The sequence below is a fragment of the Mytilus edulis genome, chromosome 12 (assembly GCF_963676685.1).
Source record: "Mytilus edulis chromosome 12, xbMytEdul2.2, whole genome shotgun sequence".
Taxonomy (NCBI): domain Eukaryota; kingdom Metazoa; phylum Mollusca; class Bivalvia; order Mytilida; family Mytilidae; genus Mytilus; species Mytilus edulis.
In genome coordinates, this window is record NC_092355.1 from 60,486,073 (window position 1) to 60,510,639 (window position 24,567).

The 24,567-nt window shown below is 32.6% G+C and overlaps 1 protein-coding gene across 1 annotated transcript in view; it reads right to left on the minus strand.

Moving 5' to 3' along the window:
• Window positions 1-8,629: 8,629 nt before the first annotated feature.
• Window positions 8,630-24,567, minus strand: part of LOC139498903 (uncharacterized) — a 113,207-nt gene continuing 97,269 nt past the window's right edge. Inside the window, exons 16-21 of the mRNA XM_071287492.1 lie at window positions 21,559-22,012; window positions 17,189-17,964; window positions 15,743-15,773; window positions 13,389-13,660; window positions 11,750-11,777; window positions 8,630-10,557 (exon numbers count right to left, since the gene is read on the minus strand). Coding sequence (XP_071143593.1) covers window positions 10,181-10,557; window positions 11,750-11,777; window positions 13,389-13,660; window positions 15,743-15,773; window positions 17,189-17,964; window positions 21,559-22,012 — 1,938 coding nt within the window. The 3' untranslated portion in view covers window positions 8,630-10,180. The remainder of the gene's footprint in view (window positions 10,558-11,749; window positions 11,778-13,388; window positions 13,661-15,742; window positions 15,774-17,188; window positions 17,965-21,558; window positions 22,013-24,567) is intronic.

Sequence of the window (24,567 nt, forward strand, 5' to 3'; positions counted from 1 at the left end):
ATTAGAAAGATCATATCATAAGGAACATGTGGATTAAGTTTCAAGTTGATTGAACTTCAACTTCATCATAAACAACCTCGACCAAAAACGTAACCTGAAGCGGACACACGGACACACGGACTTACAGACCAGAAAACATAATGCCCATGAATGAGGCATAAAAATCAGAATCTATTTAAGTCGGCAAGGTAGCAGTTGCGGATACAAAGTTGTAATCGTGCATTACAAAAAACGACATCAACATTAATATTTCAAATTAAATAGTTTGTTGAGTATCCTCTGAACAATATTTTTGCTAGTTTTCGTATACTTCTTCAAATATTCGGCTTTGTGCGGTCCTGATAGTAAATCCAGAAAAGCGCTTCAGAAACATGTAATGTTAACGCGTTGTTGCTAACATCTTTTCTTTTTTTATATAGAAAACACCATTTGCTATTTTGTATCTGTATTGTGGTTTTGTTTTTGTATTTTGAGATGACCCTTTATTTTAGTCACCTGTAATCGTAAGTCTAAAGTGTAATCCTAGGTATAGACCTAGTTTCTGCAAATGTCTAATAAGATAATACATCCACGCGTCAACACACAAGTAGAAGTGATATTTCCAGTCCATCTGTATACATGTTCTATTCCACGTTAGGGCCATGTATAGTTGCTTTAAAGAAATCATTACAAATACCTTGACGTTTGTTCGTTGGTTAACTACTAAATCAATTTGCCTTTAGCCACATTTCTGATCTGATACACCTTGGTGTTATTACTTGTAAATGTGATTTAATATTACTCCATTTATACTTGCTATTTAACCATATAAGGTTAGGAGGTGTTCCGAATCATAATTAACAAACCGAGCTTGATTTCATTACTTCTTTATTTGCTGACTTATACAAGTAAATGTACAAAAAGTAGCGGCCCTAAGTGCGTTTGAATCATAATTCTATTTGATAAGAACGTAACCCCTAATTGATAATTAAGTTTGTCGCGTATATATGTATATGTCAATTCGACATCAACCCTCTGCAGTCAAAACGTATTATAAAACCCTACATACGATCTTATTTTGGTTAACAAAGCAACTTTAATCAGTGTTTGTCGTTTCTTGATGTGTTACATATTTATTTTTCGTTCATTTTTTGTACATGAATCAGGCCGTTATTTTTTTTTAGATTGAAGTGTTCAACATTTCGGGCCTTTTAAAGGTGACTATGCGGTATGGACTTTATTGATTGTTGAAGGTCGTACAGTGACCTAAGTTTTTACTTTCTGTGTTATTATGTCTCCTGTGAAGAGTTGCCTCATTGGCAATAATACCACATCTTTTTTTTATAACAACCTAATATGTTTTTACTTGCGATAGACAATCTTCGTTGATTGACATCTATATCGCTTGTAAAGCAAGATATATTTCCGCATTCTGTAGTTTGTAGGTCATTTTTTAAGTGTCCCCTACCGACGAGGTCGAATGGTACTTTAGGTTTGCACTCTCTCCGTCTGTCTATCCATCCGTGAGTCTGGCATATCAGTATTCCACGTTTTTTCTTCGAACTTGAAAATATTGAATCCATATTTGTTATACATGTTGTATAATTTATACCATGAAGTTATTGATCAAGTAAGAAGTTTGTTCCAATACAAGGAATTTTTATACAATACAGGATTATGTATTGCAATGCAATACTAACAGAATACTTGTTATGTTTCCGTATGCCTATTATACTCGATTGACTATTTTTTAGAACCTCATTAGTTTGTATTCTGTCATCGTTGTTCCAATAGTCATTGTTTTGTAAAACCCATATACAAGTTTTGTTATTTGTAGAATGTTCAATTGTATATGCTGCCCTCTACATGTCTTTCCGGTGCATTTATTTCCTGCATTTTGGATTGCAAAATATTCAAGTTCAACCTGTCTTGGAACACATGTAACAAAAGAGAACATCCAGAAAAGGTTGTTTCTTTCTATTTAATCTTCCTTACTGTATTTCATACACAAATTACACGTCTAGTATCAATACAAACATCGTTCAAAGGCAAGGAAGCGATACCATTGGTTTTAAGATTTCTTTCATTAACAGAACAACACGACTAGGAATACCATTGGTTTCAACCTTTATTTCAATAACAGAACGACAATGAATACCATTGGTTTCAACCTTTGTTTTAATAACAGAACGACAAGGGATACCATTGGTTTCAACCTTTGTTTCAATGACAGAACGACAAGGGATACCATTGGCTTCAACCTTTGTTTCAATTACAGAACGACAATGGATTCCATTGGCTTCAACCTTTGTTTCAATAACAGAACGACAAGGGATACCATTGGTTTCAACCTTTGTTTCAATTACAGAACGACAATGGATTCCATTGGCTTCAACCTTTGTTTCAATGACAGAATGACAAGGAATACCATTGGTTTCAACCTATGTTTCAATTACAGAACGACAATGGATTCCATTGGCTTCAACCTTTGTTTCAATAACAGAACGACAAGGGATACCATTGGCTTCAACCTTTGTTTCAATTACAGAACGACAATGGATTCCATTGGTTTCAACCTTTGTTTCAATGACAGAACGACAAGGGATACCATTGGCTTCAACCTTTGTTTCAATTACAGAACGACAATGGATTCCATTGGCTTCAACCTTTGTTTCAATAACATAACGACAAGGGATACTATTGGTTTCAACCTTTGTTTCAATTACAGAACAATGGATTCCATTGGCTTCAACCTTTGTTTCAATGACAGAATGACAAGGAATACCATTGGTTTCAACCTTTGTTTCAATTACAGAACGACAATGGATTCCATTGGCTTCAACCTTTGTTTCAATAACAGAACGACAAGGGATACCATTGGCTTCAACCTTTGTTTCAATTACAGAACGACAATGGATTCCATTGGCTTCAACCTTTGTTTCAATAACAAAATGACAAGGGATACCATGAATTTCAACCTTTGTTTCATTAACAGAACAAGGGACACCAACCTTTGTTTCAATAACAGAACGACAAAGGATACCATTGTGTTTCATTTAAACAGAATAACCAAGGAAAGTAAATAATACGTTTGTATAAAGTTTTCTTTTCACATCAACGTGTTCGACTCATCATCTAATGTTTACTTTGGGAACACATGGCAGGTGTCATTAGTGGACAAGAATCTGCTTACTCTTCTAAAACTCATGAGATCACCCATTTTTTGGTGCAGGTGTTTGTTTCTCAGTCTTATATTTTCTGTATAGAATTGTGTGTACTGTTGTTTTATGTTTCATCATTTTTTTCTGATTTTCTGAACACAATTGTTTAATGCGCCCTTTGTATCTATTTTCAATTTCGGAATGTGTGCAAACTTTTGTAATGCCCTCTTGTTCATAATGTATATAGTTGTGCAAATATTAAGCTCATCCTCTTTCTTTAAATCAATTTAACGAAAAGTATCATCGCACAACTGTGGTTTTATTAGTAAAATACAGGTGCATTAAAGATATCTAATTCAAAGAACAAAATGTCAAATAATGTTGATATTTTAATATATTAATAATACTACATGATAAACATACCAAAATAAAAATCATACATTGAAAACACTTTAGCTTGTTAAAGCTTTTTATAAGCTAAAATTATGGTGAAAATATGCAAACTATATTATCAATACAATTTGAAATTATCTGTTATAAATACAATGTGTACTTATTTTTATAAATTCAATGTTTACTTATTGGTGGTCCTATATAAAGAAAGATAACATTGTAAAAATAAATAAAACACAAGCTTCTGGACCATTATGGGAAGTCAATGTCGTTAAACACCACCCTTTTAGGAGTTTAATGTTTTTATCATAAATCAGTTTGAATTGTTTCACCTTTTTCATGTAGAGCGGGATTTTTTACCATTGGGTGGATAAGTTTTTGTCATTGGTAATCAAAATTATCTTCTAACCAGTGATTATAACACAAACAGGTCTCTATTTTTTGAAATATGGAAATAAAAAAACAAAACATTAGAGTCTGGTAAGCTACAACTGTTTAATCAAAATATGAAGAAATACATTTACACCAAATTTCTTCTCTTTTAATATCGAGATCATTACCAAGTCCAAGTAGATAATCCCTTGTTCAGGAAGAGGACACTTTACTTCACTTTAGTTACTAGTATTATTGCTGTTGCAGAAATGAAATTTAGTTTCCAGTTTTAATTAAAAATTGTATAATTGGCAACTGCTTCAAATATACAATTCTGAAGTCAATGCAATATTCTCAGTATGGATAAACCAAATAATTTGCATTTTCATGTTTAAAAAAACATTACAACCTTACAAATGAACTTTAATCTGTCTTTTCTGATTAAAATCATTCCGTTAAAAACTTCACTCAATTCGTCTCCATTTATTATCTGGAAACCCAGAAAAGAAATGTTTTTCAACAAAGAAGTTCCATAACTTCAGAGCGAATAGAGTGAAAACGACGAAAATCAACTTTCAAATGTCTTTAGATGTCTTAAACATGCAATTGAATTTTGCATAAATTGTATAAATTTCAAAAAGAGGTTCTCCCTGTATTATCCGGAAACAAATATAAAATTCTTTGTTCAATAACTTCAGTTAAAAGTTTCAAATATTTTAAAGATTGTTCATTATGATCAACTTTCTCTACTGGAAAACTGTCAGTCAAATGGCTTCATACAAAGTCAATAGAGGGTGGATGTCCCATAACTCTTTCAAAAGTAAAAAAAAACATTTCATCATAAGTATTGTAAAAGACACACCATGAAAGGAATGAACCCCGTTAGATATAAAAGCTTTCTAGGATACTGACTTTCACAAAATGTCATTGTGTTACAAACCAGTTCATTGAGGCACTCGTTAGTGACATTACAAAATTAGACAAGTTATCAATGCTTTTGTCGGAGGACAAAAGTGGTCCAAATGAATGAATCGTTGACAAAATATGTGATATTTTTAAAAGCACCACTTATCGTGCATTTTAACCAAAGGGAAGATTCAATCCATCTGGTATTTTTAACCAACTTTGGTTTAATAAACAATGTAGGGATAATATAAAAGTGTAACACCACTAATTCAGGCCTGGCCAGAAAGCACATACCAGAAAGTAGTACATATTTAACACAAAATAGTTCCTACGCATGGACATAACTTTCAAAATATTTAGAATATTTTATTAATTTTGATATCAAATGAAAGCTTCATGACTGGTGATCATTGCAGAACAATTTTTGACTGATAAATTTGAATAATAAAAAAATGGCATGAAATTTAAAAAGGAGGGTAAATTTTGCCTTTTTGTCATATCGGAAGTACCTGTTTTGGTACATCCGAAGTTCCGGGAACCAGTTCTTTCTTATATGCCATGTAAGGTAGGTTGATTTTTTCAGTACAGGACACCAGAAGGTGTTGCTTTGACATGCAATGATTGTCACTTTATTTGAACTTGAGATAAAAGAGCTGTGACCACTCGAAATTGAGGAATTTAACATAGAAAGCAATGGGGCCATTAATTAGTGGTGTACTTCCTATTACAGAGAATCACCAGAAATCCAATTTCTAGAAGTTGTACCTATTCCAATGAAAATAAGGCCAATTTGATGTTAGTAATCATGTTTAATCATCTTTTTTGGGTCAACCGTCCTGCTTATGGGAATTTTAAGCTATTAAATTGGCATACTCAAGTATGTTAGCCTTTTATAGTCATACAGCAAGCATGCAGTTAAGACTTGACTCCAAGTTCTTATTTTTGCATTTTTTCTGATTGAAATCAATAAAACAAGTATTTTATGACTTGTATATGGAACAAAATAGCTCTTGGTCAAAATAATCTTATGATTTTTCAAGTTTTTTTGTTTTTCTTATGGTAGCCTTTTACAATCAAGGCAAATGGTACATACTCATATAAGAATTCTAAAATCTCACTGTACATGCAATTTTGAACCAGTTTAGCAAGTTATCTAGCTGAGGGATATATAAATTGCTCTTATTTATCTATGTTTTACCACAGAATTATGGTATATACAAAAAAAAAGCCCTTTTCCAGTTTCAAGAAAAAAGGGGGGATAATTTCTCATTGATGTCTTAAGTTTAAACTGATATATTTTTATTTAATGAAGAACCTCTGATAAAAATATGACTATTAGTAAGTACATAGCTTTCTTATAGAAATTAATAAATAAAACAATAATATTGAGAATAAAAAAGGTATATTGGCCAATGGTAATATCCATATGCAGTTTTCTTTGAATAACCCATATGTTACTACCAGTCCAATTTGAGCTTAAAATTAATAAAATAGTATTTTGACTAAAGCTTTATATGTTTTTTATTGCTTGAAATAGATCATAGAATGAAATAAAGTAATTCTCAAGTCAATATAGCAAGTTTGTTTCTGTTATAGGTGTAACACCACTAATTCAGGCCCGGCCAGAAAGCACATACCAGAAAGTAGTACATATTTAACACAAAATAGTTCCTACGCATGGACATAACTTTCAAAATATTTAGAATATTTTATTAATTTTGGTATCAAATGAAAGCTTTATGACTGGTGATCATTGCAGAACAATTTTTGACTGATAAATTTGAATAATAAAACCAGATGCTCCGCAGGGCGCAGCTTTATACGACCGCAGAGGTTGAACCCTGAACGGTTGGGGCAAGTATGGACACAACATTCAAGCTGGATTCAGCTCTAAATTTGGATTGTGATTAAATAGTTGACACAGCATAGGTTTCTGACACAGAATGAATGTGGTCTAATGAACTTAAAAAAAATGTTTGCCTTTGAGCAATTCACTATGCTGTTGAATATCAATCCTCTCAAAAAAATGTTTGAAGAAATTTTCTTTTTATTTATGAAATCTGAAATGAAAAAAATTGACCCTCCAATTTTTTTTTCACATCCCCCTTTCCCTTATTTCAAAACTGATCTCAATTCAAATTTCTAATGAAGTTTGCAACAATAACTACTCATTTAAATACATCATAAAATATTAAGATGTAAAAAAACTGCTTGTTATCACTGAATGGTAAAGATTATTTTAATTTATCAGTTGGTAGTAAAAAGTGAATATACATTGTATATTGTATATAACAAAGATTTAAGTTGATTCTGGACAAAGAAAGATAACTCCAATTAAAAAAAAATCTTGCTATTGCACAATATTTTGCAATTAGATATTTCTTGCTTACTATTCTGGACAAAGAAAGATAACTCTAATTAAAAAAAAAATTGATATTTCACAATATTGTGCAATTAGATATTTCTTGCCATTGCGCAATACTGTGCAATTGAAAAGACTTGCTATTACACAATACTTAATATAATAATTTTATATCCTGATTTGGACCAACTTGAAAACTGGGCCCATAATAAAAAATCTAAGTACATTTTTGGATTCAGCATATCAAAGAACTTCAAGATTTCAATTTTTGTTAAAATCAGACTAAGTTTAATTTTGGACCCTTTGGACTTTAGTGTAGACCAATTTGAAAACAGGACCAAAAATGAAGAATCTACATACACAGTTAGATTTGGAATATCAAAGAACCCCATTTATTCAATTTTTGATGAAATCAAACAAAGTTTAATTTTGGACCCCGATTTGGACCAACTTGAAAACTGGGCCAATAATCAAGAATCTAAGTACATTTTTAGTTTCAGCATATCAAAGAACCTAACTGATTCATTTTTTGTCAAAATCAAACTAAGTTTAATTTTGGACCCTTTGGACCTTAATGTAGACCAATTTGAAAACGGGACCAAAAGTTAAGAATCTACATACACAGTCATGACAGTTAGATTCAGCATATCAAAGAACCCCAATTATTCAATTTTGATGAAATCAAACAAAAGTTTAATTTTGGACCCTTTGGGCCCCTGATTATGTTGGGACCAAAACTCCCAAAATCAAACCCAACCTTTCTTTTATGGTCATAAACCTTGTGTTTAAATTTCATAGATTTCTATTTACTTATACTAACGTTATGGTGCGAAAACCAAGAAAAATGCTTATTTGGGTCCCTTTTTGGCCCCTAATTCCTAAACTGTTGGGACCTAAACTCCCAAAATCAATACCAACCTTCCTTTTGTAGTCATTAACATTGTGTTTAAATTTCATTGATTTCTATTTACTTAAACTAATGTTATTGTGCGAAAACCAAGAATAATGCTTATTTGGGCCCTTTTTTGGCCCCGAATTCCTAAACTGTTGAGACCAAAACTCCCAAAATCAATCCCAACCGTTCTTTTGTGGTCATAAACCTTGTGTCAAAATTTCATAGATTTCTATTAACTTAAACTAAAGTTATAGTGCGAAAACCAAGAAAATGCTTATTTTGGCCCTTTTTGGCCCCTAATTCCTAAAATGTTGGGACCAAAACTCCCAAAATCAATACCAACCTTCCTTTTGTGGTCATAAACCTTGTGTTAAAATTTCATAGATTTCCATTCACTTTTACTAAAGTTAGAGTGCGAAAACTAAAAGTATTCGGACGCCGGACGACGACGACGACGACGACGACGACGACGACGACGACGACGACGACGACGACGACGCCAACGTGATAGCAATATACGACGAAAATTTTTTCAAAATTTGCGGTCGTATAAAAATGGCATGAAATTTAAAAAGGAGGGTAAATTTTGCCTTTTTGTCAGATCGTAAGTACCTGTTTTGGTACATCCGAAGTTCCGGGAACCAGTTCTTTCTTATATGCCATGTAAGGTAGGTTGATTTTTTCAGTACAGGACACCAGAAGGTGTTGCTTTGACATGCAATGATTGTCACTTTATTTGAACTTGAGATAAAAGAGCTGTGACCACTCGAAATTGAGGAATTTAACATAGAAAGCAATGGGGCCATTAATTAGTGGTGTACTTCCTATTAAAGGTGTTCCATAAAGCGAAACACCATTACAGTTCTAATAAAAATAGAGAGAACCAAGATGAAATGAAAAAGTGCGGGAAAGTTTACTGAAATGAATAAAAGTTTTGAGAGTTTTCAACATGCACTAGAATCTGACTTGTGTAAACTTTTGAAAAAAAGATTCTGGTTAATTTTGGGAAATCTTGAAAAGATTTGATAGAGAGGGGTCAGATAAAGATATCCATTGACCAAATTACTATTGATCAATTATATCAGGATTTTAAGTCATTGAATAAAAGCGATGTTCCAGATGATGATATTGATTATGAGGATTTAGCTAAAAGTATAAAAAGTCAGTGTTTTATTGAAATTATAGATAAGGAAATTACAGAAGACGACATATTGTCAGCTGTTAAAAATTATGTAATGGAAAAGCCCCAGTGGGAGATGAGATTGTCATCGAATATGGAGGGTGGGACTATGGCAAAAACTATTAAATATAACATTGGTGGGAAAATGTTTAAGTTATATTGAGCATGCATACATATTTTAAGTCTTGTGCTAAAAATGGAGAACTCAAAACAGATTTTTCTCGTGTGAGGTAGGTGTAAGACAGGGAAAAAAAATGTCACCTTTTCCCTTTGCCTTATACCTGAATGACCTGGAGGAATATCTGGATGAAAACTCTATGGATTGTCTAAAATTTATGAATGAAAAATTTACAGAGAATCTTGATTTGTATATCAAGTTATTTATTCTTCTGTACTCCAATGACACAATTATTTTTGCGGAGTCGACAGAAGGGTTACATCAGGCTCTGGATATTTTTGAGTAGTATTGTGGAAACTCACTGTTAATGTATCAAAAACAAAGATCGTAATTTTTTTAAAAAGAAAGTTTAATAAGAATGTTAGTTTTAAAATATATGTAATGAATCTATGATGTAGTTATTATTTTGTAAAATATGATCCTGCTGCTGAGTTTTCTTTAATAAACTATGAAACTATGAACAATTATGAAAAAAAATATTACATAGCCCCAATGCAAATTGTCAAATTAAAATAATATTCAGTACGGAAAACAAATACATCAACATAATTGAAAAAATTAAATGAATGACAGCTTTCTGTCAACCAGTCTCTTAGCATTGTGCTATCAAAAGGAATGGTAAATAGACAGGCGAAGACTATACCTATTTCCCTTGCTGCAACTGGAATATATGGAACGAAGTCGAAACGTGTAAACATTCTTCATCTTGGAAACAAAAGGACTGGATTACACTTCATCGCTCTGGTTCCTGCATTTAAGATATCGAACATATCTTTGTTGTTTTCTGACTTGAACTTTTATCTTTCACTACTTCTGATCTTCCAAGGGTGTTAAGATCCACATTCTTTAGAATTTCTTGTAAGCAATATGCTCCTCTCCCAATGTTTACTAAAGCTTGAACCAATACCCGTATTGTAGGTTTAACAGTTTTTCTGTCTTCTAGCCATTTGAACAGTACTTCTTTGTTCTGAGCTGCTAAGTCTTGGGAATTATTGCTCTGTATATTTTCTAGGTTTGCAATTGACAACCCCAATTCAGCACCAAGTTGAAAAAATATCTGACCTATTTGTGGTGCTAATGCATCCAACATCTCATCTGTCGGAATACAATCGAGGTATTCCAATGGAATATCTGAAATATATACATAATAGACATGATCGATCGATCGATAGAAATGATTCAAAATGATTTAAATGGAAAAAAAGTCCCTAAAAAATTATGAAAACTAAAGGCTCAAGGGAGCTGGAATCACTAGCTGGGAATGAAGGTTATATTCCGACCGACTTTAAATATTTTAAGATCTGCTAATACTCTCACACAGTTAAAAACACAAACAAATTATAATGAATTTGATGAAGCTGTCAATTTAAAAGCATAATTAATTTTGACTTAAAAAGTGAGTACATTTGATTTAAAGTTTGAAAAGTTTCGCAACAAATGTATTTCCAGTGTCTGTAAATGTTAACTATAAAAACAAAAACTATCTTTTAGAAAAAATATTTTTCAAAAAGTTTCATCAAACTGTATGTTTGACACATTTATTGATGTGTAACAATCTTATCTAAGCAGTTTGATCTTTTTTTAAATCAATAACCAAGTTGTTGTTTTCACTAGCAATATCATTGAACGTATTATTTTTAAACTACATTCATGCTTTTTAAAACGAAGTTGTTCAAAATGTAAAAGTGGATTCAGAGGACGGTAGACCAATTCTTTGAAAGGTGACTAACAGACACAACGTGATGGTGAAAGCATATTGTGGACCTGTCGTCCATGTGAGCTGAACAGAATATAACAAGCACATACATTATAATAGATCAAACGAATTTTGAGAAATTGCTTCTAAAGATTCTGTGCCAAATTAATATGCTATTTGAGGACGGGAACATGTTGATGTAATATAAATGTTAACCGTCTTTTGTATGAGACCCACACACTGAGCTGAATCCTTAACATACTAATTAACAAAGTAATAGTTCACAGGAATACATGTTCCTTTACCCAGACACACTATTCAAACTCTAATCCGACCATGCAGTCTTTACCCTGACTCTTTAATTTCGCATGCTTAGCAAAGAAGTCATTCAGGGTGTAAACCCAAGACACCCTACACTAGAGAATAACATACTTCCAAGAGAACTGCAATGCAATTAGTCATTTATGTTACAATCATCTGTAATATTAAGTTTTGTTTTCATTCAGTTTGTTTTATTGTGTATATTGGTTTTGTTATCCTTTAGTTTGTTTTGAAGTTTGTATTGCGTTTGTTATCCTTTAGTTTGTTTTGAAGTTTGTATTGGTTTTGTTATTGTTTATTGCTTACCAGTTTTTGCTATTTTCATTCTTCTTACCTGCATATATAATGAGAAATAAAAAATACAGTTCATGTTATAGGTATACAGTATGATATCTCCAAAACAATTTGTTCTATCTACACATTTATAATTGAATACACGTACATCATGCATACCACATTCTTCTTAACTTGTATCACCCTTTCAGTGATTGATCATCGCAATGTTGTCTCTTATGTTAGACAGAAATGCAACCAAAAATTCTTACATGGCAATATAATGAGTGCATCTGTTGTTTTGAAGTAGATTATTCAGACAGTTTTCCAAAGCAGTAACAAAGCATCGTGGGTACACAAATCAATTTTGTTTTCAATGGACATAAAATGTGGGTAACAGGATAATTAATCCTACAACATTCTATAACTTTATTTTTCAAACAATTGTTTCAAATATTATCTCTAAATCATAAGAAATAAAAACTTCTAGCTATCAAGGTATCAAAATTGAACAAAGTAATTAATGTGAAAAAAAAACCCACCGACAGTGTCTACTTGGTAAATGTAAAAACAAATCAATTTCATCAATGATGTAACAGTATCAGTAAAATGAGGAAAAACAAACATAATCATTTTCAAAACATTTAGTTTCTGATAATGTGTTTTGGTCATAAACAAGATTCTTTTCAAATCTCCTAACATTTATTGAAAGTTTGACAAAGTTAACCATATCTAGCAACACTTTCACCCAGACTGGACCTAAATATGAATGATGCGGACATAAACAATCTCAATACATTCAAGCATAAAAATTAATTAATTCAGATTGAAAACAGTGATGACGAATATTTTTCTATAATTCTTGTGTGATTTGCATATCTATAAATACTTGAATTGGATTGGTCAATTAGATTTTTTCACTTCGATAAACCATGTTTTCCAAAACTACGTTCGTAATCTATTCATGCACGATACACATGCTTATCAGGAATACTGGGATTTTTAACAAATCGAGATTTAAAAACAAATGTATAATAGTTGTTTCTATCGAATATATATATATATATAAATAAATAAATGCACTTACGCTTCGAAAATGTATAAAAATAAAATTTAAATAAAATTCCACGAAATTTCATGAATGATTTGGTGAATTTACGTCATGGCAAAACATGACGTCATTCGAATGAACTTCAGACTTTTAGTAAGTTTGGGAGTTAATCGCCCCGGTTTACACATCACTAACCTCTAGAAAAAATATGTTTAATCCTATAAGGCGGAGTACATAGTCATCTCAGGGGATACAAGGTTTGTAGAGAATACAATCTTCTATATCCACTATAAAATGTTAAAATGTATACAACGTTGTATGAGTTAACAAGTAAGAGAAACATTAAACAATTACTATATACACTACTTAAATCATTATGTCAAAGACAGTTTAAAACAAAATTTTCGCCTATCGTGAGTAAAATATAACGCGAAAAAATAAATTGTCGCGAAATGTAAAACTCAAATCTTTCCTAAATAAACTACCGGTACATCAAGTAAACTAGAAAATTGCGAAATTAAATAACCACGAAGTGGACTAAAAATTTTGGGTAAAAGCAATATAAGGTAATTGCGAAAATAAACTGGGTTTACAGATTTGAATGTATTTTTAAAAACTTACTTGACACAAAACATGTGTTGATATATCCATGTTTGTCAGAGCTTCTGCCAAGTCTTTGAAATTGCTCTCCTCTTTCATCTCTTTCCATTTTGATAGAACCAAAAATTTTGCTACCTTTATATTGTTAGGATAATTGTGTGTGATATCCTCCCATTCCTCAGACATTTCAAGATATGTCACTAATTTATACATTTGGCTTGATGCACACTTTATTGAAAAACGCAATAATTCAGTATCGCTTGGTCTTTGGTTTAAAGCATCATCACTTAAACCTGAAATTAAACATTTGTCTGAAAATGTTACTTGCCTTACAATATGGCAGCAACCATTTGATTTTCGGGGAGGGGGCTATGGATTTTTTTTCTGGACAAACTTTTTTTTTCGCTTATGGCGAAAAACAACAATCTATGTTTTTCGTGACAAGTCAAAAACAATTTTTTTCTTTCAATTTTAGCATTACATATAGTGGCAGCTGAGGGGGAAACATTTGCAGAAAATAGTCAAATCGTTTTATGGTGTATTAAATATCCATCTTGATTTGTTTATTTAAAAAAATCTGTAAAGCAATTGAAATGTTTTCTACGGCGTTATATCGTGTCGTCTTTAAATCCTCCACTTTATAAAAATGTATTTAATATTATAGCTATTTTTATTTAATTTTGGGTCCCCAATGCTCTTCAACTTTGTACTTGTTTGACTTTATAACTATTTTGATCTGAGCGTCACTGAAGCGTCTTATTAAGACGAAACGGGTGTCTGGCTTATTAAACAATTAGCCAGGTACCTTTGGTAACTATTTATAGACAGAAGTAATTTCGGTTTATCAAATGTGAATTCAGAATAACATATGAAGTAAAAAACTGTAAAAAAGTATAATGTCAATACTAAATATGAAGTAAAAAACTGTAAAAAAGTATAATGTCAATACTAAATATGAATTCAAACGACTTTAAGTGATGATAATGACTAATATAATGACTATGGCTCTATTATCTATATCCTTGATATCTTTTTTGGTCTTTCCTTTCGTCCAAAATTTGAACACAGATAAAATTTTAGTATTTACAAATTTCGATAAAACATACACATCACAGAACAATGACAGTTTTTGATAATTCTAAATATATCTGGAAATAAAATATATAAAATTTTTGTTTTTACAAATTTGAGATACATGTAAGAGATATGAACACGGAACCCTTATATCACATTTCAATGCTCATTTTATCAGTTTTTTTTTAAATTAATCACTCTTATCATATGTGTTACCCATATCCAGGGAATAGTCAAATCAAAGTTTGTACGAATACAGATTTAAATGAGGTTGAACTATTGTCTTGCTATCTAAAAATACATCAGCATTGTTTTGGGACAAAAGTGAACCAAACAGTTTGCTAATATTGAAATGCTACATGTATATGAATATTTCGTTTTCATAAATGCACCAAACAAAAAAATTGTATTTTTTTCTTCAAAATCATACATGATACGTACACCTTTAACTGATCCGACCCACCTACACACTAAGTATAACGAGAAAGATTGAACAAAGCTAACGTTGTGAGGGAAAATCATGTCATTTTTATTTTATAATCCGGGGAAGTCTTCAGTAACACATCAATATGTTCATGATGTTATTTCAAAATAAATTTGACTGCTAAAAGTATCCAATTATATCTCTCCATAAATTTGACTGCTAAAAGTATCCAATTCTTTTGCATCTATATGCTGGTTAAAAATCACTCCAATGACATTAAGTCATTGAATACATTCTTCTTGGACATTTTAGTACATCCAAGCCCCAACTTTGCTAAGGTTTTCTGTTCGGTCTATTGCTATGTTTGTAAACATCACATGCTAATAACAAGTTATTGATGGATGCCTCTTAGATAATTAAGAGCATTTAAACAAACTACATTTTTCGCTTGGATGACTGTTGACCTTTTTAAATAAGGTATATATCGTAGGTGATAAACATCAGGTAGGTACGTTGGAAACAAAGCTTACTAAGAAACTTGACTTACATTTCATTGTTGAATGACTTGAGATAGTTCATATGTGGCCTGCTATTTCATTTTTAAAATTCCCACATTAAAAAAAAAAGTTTAAATGAATCACTGATATTCTAGATTCTATTTTCGATAACACATATTTGGACTTAAATCCTGTTAATGTACCTAAAAAGACATATTCAATTGGAAATGAGGTAATACACACCTTCAAATCTTGTCTTTGGACATTTAAAATGTTAAACAATTTTTCCTATCATCCTTTCTCTACAATAATAAAACTTACGTATGCCAGGGGGGAAAAAATTATACGGATCCTAACTTTGTATACATGGGATATCTTACCTGGACAATTCTGCTCACACTGTTCATTCCTCTGTAGAAATGAAATACAAACATAGAATTATTTGACATTGTTTAAAAGTATACAAATCAGAAAATTTAAAGGGTAAAATCAAAAATAAAAGCTAGAGAAAGAAACATATCATCATGGCAAAAAAGGAAGGAACACTGATAAACTTAGCAACAAGAAACAAACAGGACATAAATATAACACTCAGAATAGTTCTTAATCACCACGTTAACGTTTACAACACAGAAAATATACAAATGTCGTGTTTCTCTGTCTTTTTGTTTATAATTATTTATCATATGTTTAGTAGTAAATACAGTAGTTTTGCATATGTGATAAATAGCCTGCTGTTTAATCCATATCGCGCAACTTTGATGCGCACCCTTTATCGCATACCCTTTATCACACCCCTACCCTTTATCGCATACCCTTTATCACACCCCTACCCTTTATCACACCCCTACTTTTTTTTTTTTACATAAAGTCAGTTTTGGTTTTTTTTTGCTTAAGAAAAAATTTCCTCAAAATAGGTAAATTTTTTGAATGACGTCATTGTTTGGTATGTGACGTCACGAACGTCGAGTTTTCATATTGTATGTGACGTCACGAACGTCAAGTTTTCATATTTTTTGGCACACTAAATGCAACTATGAAAAATACAAAACACACAAATTAATACAATAATAAACAAAATATGTTTAAAACAACAGCACGCAAATTGTAAGGTAACCCAGGTGCTTCGGATAAGTAATTGAGCAGTTCTTTTAAGGCCTTTGAAACAGGACAAAAGTAGAACTAAAGGTAACCCAGTGCTATGGATCAGAAAACAGTTCATATAATATAATACTCTTCTGTTGAAATATATGATAAAGTGTATAATACATGGCAAAATCCGTATCACATGACGTATCACCCTCAACCAATATCATCCCTCGGGCCTAAAGGCCCTTGGGCTGATATTGATGTCTCGGGATGATACGACATATGATACGGATTTTGCCATGTATTATTCTCTATATATTGTAAACAATATAAAGAACATTTAGTCATATTAGATCTATGCAAGGTAATGATAAAGGAACTATTTTTAATTATAGTAATTATTGTGTCAAATTCGTACAAAAATAAGTTTTAAATTGTCCTTGTTATTGTGTTTGATTTTTTTTTTTAATTTGCTCATTCTGCTTACTGAGGCCATAAAAAAGAATAGGTTTGTTTGCCCAAACCCTACCTACTCAGAAAAAAGAAGCCTATTCAAATTCTTTTATTGTCCTGATTTGAATTTTTTTTTTTAATCAGATATGCATGAAGACTCATTAACATCTAATACTTAAAAAAAAAGAAAAAGCCTAACTACCTACCCACTGTCTTAACCTTGGGTAGGGTTGGGCAAACCAAAATATTTTTAATTGTGGCCTGACTATATAAAATATATATACCTTATCTTGGTTCCAAACCTCCCAGTTTCTTGATCTGTGTGTTTGACTATGTTTGTCACAAACCCATACATTGGTTTGCACAGCTTCCTCTTCACTGATGAAGCATGTCAACTGAGAACATGAATATTCAAGGTGAAAAGGTAATTGTTGGCTGTGTTTTTCATGGATGGTTGACCGATAGAAATCTGATATTCTCTTCATTGTTGTAACCAAACATTCCTTAACTCCAGTGGCTACATCTTGTACTATTAGTCCAGCCGAAGATTTATGGACTATATAAAGAAGAATCTTGTTGCCTTCAACACATACTACAACATCATGTGCCTTGTCAAATGAGACTACAATAAATCCTGAAAAGAGGAGCAGTCTCCCTTCATACTGCTTCAAAGTCCACATACTCAGACACGCACTGATTAGACGATTGGGCAAAGCTGGTGGTATGACAGTGCCTTTGAAAACAAACGCTAAACATATTGCTCTCTCTAGTGTACATTCTTTTTCCATGAAGCTGGTGGTATTTCTTTCTGTGACCATACAGGGAACAAAGAAGTTCTCTACTGGCAACCGACTTCCTGTAGCTGTATCATATCTCCTTTGCTCTGCCAGAATATCTAAATGAATGAGGATGTTGAATATAAACTCTTTGTATGGTAAATAGGCTTGGAAGTCCTTTTGTTTCCAGATCTGATACAGGTCTTCTCGTTGTATGATCCCACTTTCTGACATTCTTTGGAAAGTCTCCTGTAAACCTTTTTTCTTTGGCCAAAATCCTACATCTGAAAAAGAAGGAGCATTTATTTTAGAGGAATGACATTATTAAGAAACTAGAGGCTCTCAAGAGCCTGTATCGCTCACCTGATTCTACTTGGGTTTTTGAAATCATATAAAAAAATATAAAATTTGGCTAAAAGTAACAACACTTGGCCAGCACCTCATGAGGAAAGGAACATTCATGCTATGTTTTATTTCATTCAATTCACTGGTTCTTTAAAAGAAGACTTTTGTATGCATTTCCCATAGGGTCCTATGTTAAACTAAGTCCCCTACTGGCGGCCATCTTGGATGATGGATCGGCTACAAAGTAACAACATTTGGTCAGCATCTCATAAGGAACATTTATGCTATGTTTGCTTACATTCTATTCAGTGGTTCTCTAAAAGAAGTCATTTGTATGCATTTCCCTTAGGGTCCTATGTTAAACTAAGTCCCCCGCTGGCGGCCATCTTGGATGATGGATCCACTACAAAGTAACAACACTTAGTCAGCACCTCATAAGGAACATTCATGCCATGTTTGGTTTCATTCCATTCAGTGGTTCTCTAAAAGAAGTCATTTGTATGCATTTCCCATAGGGTCCTATGTTAAACTAAGTCCCCCGCTGGCGGCCATCTTGGATGATGGATCAGCTACAAAGTAACAACACTTAGTCAGCACCTCATAAGGAACATTCATGCCATGTTTGGTTTCATTCCATTTAGTGGTTCTCTAAAAGAAGTCATTTGTATGCATTTCCCATAGGGTCCTATGTTAAACTAAGTCCCCCGCTGGCGGCCATCTTGGATGATGGATCCGCTACAAAGTAACAACACTTAGTCAGCACCTCATAAGGAACATTCATGCCATGTTTGGTTTCATTCCATTCAGTGGTTCTCTAAAAGAAGTCATTTTTATGCATTTCTAATAGGGTCCTTTGTTAAAGTAAGTCCCCCCACTGGCGGCCATCTTGAATGTTGGAATGGCGACAAAGAAACAACACTTGGTCAGCACCTCATAAGGAACATTTATTCCATGTTTGGTTTCATTCCATTCAGTGGTTCTCTAAAAGAAGTCATTTGTATGCATTTCCCATAGGGTCTTATGTTAAACTAAGTCCCCTGCTGGCGGCCATCTTGGATGATGGATCAGTTAGAAAGTAACAACACTTTGTCAGCGCTTATAAAGTACATTCATGCCATGTTTCGTTTCATTCCATTCAGTGGTTCTCTAAAAGAAGTCATTTGTATGCAGTTCCCATAGGGTCCTATGTTAAAGTAAGTCCCCCGCTGGCGACCATCTTGGATGATGGATTGGCTACAAAGTAACAACACTTGGTCAGCACCTCATAAGGAACATTCATGCCATGTTTGGTTTCGTTCCATTCAGTGGTTCTCTAGAAGAAGTTTAAAATGTAAAAAGTTAACGACGACGACGGAAGACGGACAACAAGTGATGAGAAAAGCTCACTTGGCCCTTCAGGCCAGGTGAGCTAAAAAAAAATCTTTCACTGATCAATTTTCAACGATGGCTTTCTAGGTCAGAAGTCTGTGTAGCATAATAGTAAACAATTCACTATGGTGTTGAATATTAATCCTCTCAAAAAAATGTTTGAAGAAATTTTCTTTTTATTTATAAATTCTGAAATGAGAAAAATTTACCCCCCCCCCCCATTTTTTTTTTCACATCTACCTTTCCCTTTTTCCAAAGCTGATCTCAATTCAAATTTCTAATGGAGTTTTCAACAATAACTACTCTTAAATACATCATGAAATATTAAAATGTAAAATAAAGTGCTTGTTATCACTAAATGGTCAAGATTGGTTGGTAGTAAAAGTGAATATACATTGTATATTGTATAAAACAATGATTTAAGTTGATTCAACTACTATTCTGAACAAAGAAAGATAACTCCAATTAAAAATTTCTTGCTATTGCACAATATTGTGCAATTAGATATTTCTTGCTATTGCGCAATACTGTGCAATTGAAAATATTTGCTATTGTGCAATTGAAGATTTCTTGCTATTGCGTAATACTGTGCAATTGAAAATTTCTTTGCTATTGCACAATACTGTGCAATTGAAGATTTCTTGCTATTGCTGAATACTGTGCAATTGAAAATTTCTTGCTATTGCACAATACTTAATATAATAATTTTGAATCCTGATTTGAACCAACTTGAAAACTGGGTCCATAATCAAATATCTAAGTACATGTTTAGATTCAGCATATCAAAAAAGCCCAAGGATTCATTTTTTGTTAAAATCAAACTTAGTTTAATTTTGGATCCTTTGGACTTTAATGTAGACCAATTTGAAAACGGGACCAAAAACTAAGAATCTACATACACAGTTAGATTTGGCATATCAAAGAATCCCAATTATTAAATTTTTGATGAAAGATTTTGGACCCCGATTTAGACCAACTTGAAAACTGGACCAATAATCAAAAATCTAAGTACATTTTTATATTCAGCATATGAAAGAACCCCAAGGATTCAATTTTTGCTAAAATCAAACTTAATTTTGGACCCTTTGGACCTTAATGTAGACCAATTTGAAAACGGGACCAAAACTTAAGAATCTACATACACATTTAGATTCGGTATATCAAAGAACCCCAATTATTCAAATGCTTATTTGGGCCCTTTTTGGCCCCTAATTCCTAAAACATTGGGACCAAAACTCCCAAAATCAATCCCAACCTTCCTTTTGTGGTCATAAACCTTGTGTTAAAATTTCATAGATTTCTATTCACTTTTACTAAAGTTAAGAGTGCGAAAATTTAAAGTATCCGGACGACGATGACGACGACGACGCCAACATCATACCAATGTATGACCAAAAAAATTTCAATTTTTGCGGTCGTATAAAAACTAATGCATAAAGTTGGGACATTAAAATAACCCTAAGCATGATTATAGAAAAGTTTGGTTAAATTTGGCCACATACTTTTAGAGAAGATCTCTGTCAAAGTTAACAAACAACAAAGAAGACAAACAACTAGTACCAAACATGCCAAATGATAAGAAAAGCTGAAAAATTGTTGAAATTCTCATAAGAGTCCTGTAAAAATAAAACTACACTATGGTAAACAATCCTACCAGTTATAAAAGCTTTCTATAATAGTTTTAGTTACAGGATATGATGACAACTAATCCTACAAAGTATGAGTTAATTTACTCTAGTTAAAATTGTCCAATAAAATAACGATAAAACATGGTGGTGAAATATGATAACAACTTATTTAACCAAGTATGGATCAATTTACTCCTGCAAAAATGGTCTAACAAAAATAATGATTAAGCACAGTACAGAGAATATGACGACAGCCAATCCTACCAAGTAAACAAATTCTGATGGCAAACAGTGTCTGAATATTGAAGTGTTTCATATGGACAGACGCACATACAAACAGAGACCATTACCTTTTACATTGTGGGCAACATCCCAGGATAACAAAAAAATTCATAAAGGCATTAAAGAATCAATATCTATCAGCATAAACACAAAATAAAAAGCCATAAATCAGTTTTGTCCAATGGTCCAATCATTTACAACAATAACATCTATATGAAATAAGACAGTAACTCTTAGTTTTCAATTGATAAATACCTGTCACAAAGGATCTCATAACCTCCACCATGAGTAGCGGGTTAATTATAACATAATCTTGGAGCTGAATGGTATCAAAGTAGATAAGCTTCCCAAGAGAATGTTGGAAGTGTAGGAAGTCATGAAGTTGTTCTGAATCCAGGACGGACACCTCGCTGATTGAATTCAATTCTTCAAGTTCTACCAATGACAGGATTTGCTTTCCTGAAGCTACCATTTCAGCAATCTCCAGTTCTAGTGGGACACATGCGTTTGGCATCTTCTCCCCCCAACAAGGATGATCGAAAGTAAGCTCTGTGATGGCTTCCTTCAGGGATTTAATTTCTTGATCATTTTTATCAGTTGCATTGACGAATATTTGTTTGTCGAGGACAAGATGATTTCTTCCCTCGTGATCCTTAAATAGTTCCTCTACTTCGCTGTACAATAGTGCACGTCTGGTTTCCACATCTTCCTGTCAAAAATAATCATCTTTAAGTACACATGTGAAGGCTGAATAGGAAGCTGTTGCAAATGATTGACGTCATACTTGTAGAGGAATATGATATAATTATTATTCAAAGAACTGGTTTAAGTGCTTACAAAAGACTGTTGTACAATTATTTTTTGTTTTGTTTTTATGGATATTTGTCATTGACAGTAACAAAACTACACTGCATTGTAACATCTTCTTTTGTTACTTTGTTTCTAAATACATGTACATAAAATAATGTATATGTTACTGTAAATAGTTGAAATTAGGAATTACATGTAATTACTAAAATTGCACTTAGTTAATACAAGTAATTCCTTAAACTGCCTAGTTATTACCAATAATTACTAATATTTAAATGATTTTTGTCATCTATTTACTAACAGCTGTCAATCAATGTTGTAATATGGTCAGCTGATCAAAATAAACTCATCATAGATACCATATGTACCCGGATTAAATTTAGTATATAAGCCAGACGCACGTTTCTTCTACAAGACTCATCAGTGACGCTCGAATCCCAAAAAGTTAAAAATGCCAAATAAAGTACGAAGTTGAAGAGCATTGAGGACCAAAATTCCTAAAAGTTTGCCAAATACACCTGAGGTAATCTATGCCTGAGGTAGAAAAGCCTTAGTATTTCAAAAAATTCAAAAATTTGTAACAGTAAATTTATAAATATAACCATATCAATGACAATTCATGTCAGCACAAAAAGTGCTGACTTATGACTGGGCTTGTGATACCCTCAGTCAGCTGACCAAAACTCAGTTAATAATCCTTAAATATACCTTTTTGTTAAAGGGGCATTTGCTCTTTAATACAAAAAGTTAGATATGATTTTTTTTTGTTGAATGAGATTTTAGTTCGCTTTTGTGGTACTTTAAAAAAACATGGCTGATGAGTTATTCACTTGCAAGTGAAAAATTCGACCCCATTGAATACTAGTTATGTTTTTTTGAAAATGCACGACTAAAAAAATAGATATCTAAACATGAGTTATTGAAATTGTTTAATTAACAAGGTGACAGAGTCTAAATGCCAAGGGAAAAGCTAAACCCTATAATATAGCAAATTGAAAAAATTGTTAATGATACTACAAAAAGACATGCGATGATTACAATCTTCTCTAATTTTGGATCCTCAATGCTCTTCAACTTTGTACTTGTTTGGCTTTATAAATATTTTGATATGAGCGTCACTGATGAGTCTTATGTAGAAGAAACGCGCGTCTGGCGTACAAAATTATAATCCTGGTACCTTTGATAACTATTTACACCACTGGGTCGATGCCACTGCTGGTGGACGTTTCGTCCCCGAGGGTATCGCCAACCCAGTAGTCAACACTTCGGTGTTGACATGAATATCAATAATGTGGTCATTTTTATAAATTTCCTGTTTCCCAAACTTTAAATTTTTGAAAAAACTAAGGATTTTCTTATTCCAGGGATAGATTACCTTGGCACAACTTTTTGGAATTTTGGATCCTCAATGCTCTTCAACTTTGTACTTGTTTGGCTTTATAAATATTTTGATATGAGCGTCACTGTTGAGTCTTATGTAGATGAAACCCGAGTCTGGCGTACACAATTATAATCCTGGTACCTTTGATAACTATATTCTCTCATGGTAAGTTATGGTTTTCATGACATTTCTGTTGTACTTAAAGTAATTCAACCTATACAAGTTATTTAACAGTCCTGTTCAACGGGCTAAGCTGTAGTAAAAGGCGGAGGGGGCTAAGTGGATACATATGCACCTCTTGCTTTGTTAAACCGAATATCCTACCAGGTCCCTTTCCTGGACCCATCTAAGGACTTGGAACAGGCTCCTTCTTTATATGCTGGGGTACACTAGTTTTGTTGAATATACCCCTCCCACCATAATTTAAATTTGTGATTAATGATGTAAAAAATACAGCAGTAAACACATTGTAAAACTCCGCCCAAAAAGCATCAAACCTACCCAGAAATAATAATGTCCGTCTGTGTCTGTCTGTTTGCAAATCAAGACCAGGTGCTTTGTAAGGATAGGTGTTCTTTGCTTCTTATGCGACACTATCATTATGTCAATAGCCACTAAATATCGAATAAATTTATACATGATGTATATCAACATTATTTTGTCAATTACCAAAATCATTTTAATAAATTACTATGCTCTTCATTGACTCTTTAATTGGAGTAATATCTTATCTTATCTTATCTTATTTATGCATTTATTTCAATTTTAAATAGATATCTATATTTGCTACACAAAAGGTGGGATAACTGCTGTATGACTTGTATAATACAATTTTGTTGCAGACTATGTTTGGAGGTCTAGAGAAAGTCATCAAAAAGACACACAACAAGAATGTGTCTAAAGTACACGGATGCCCCACTCGCACTATCCTTTTCCATGTTCCATGGACCGTGAAATTGGGTAATTATCTAATTTGGCATTAAAATTAGAAAGATCATCTCATAAGCAACAAGTGTACTAATTTAGTTTCAAGTTGATTGGACTTCAGCTTCATCAAAAACTACCTTGACCAA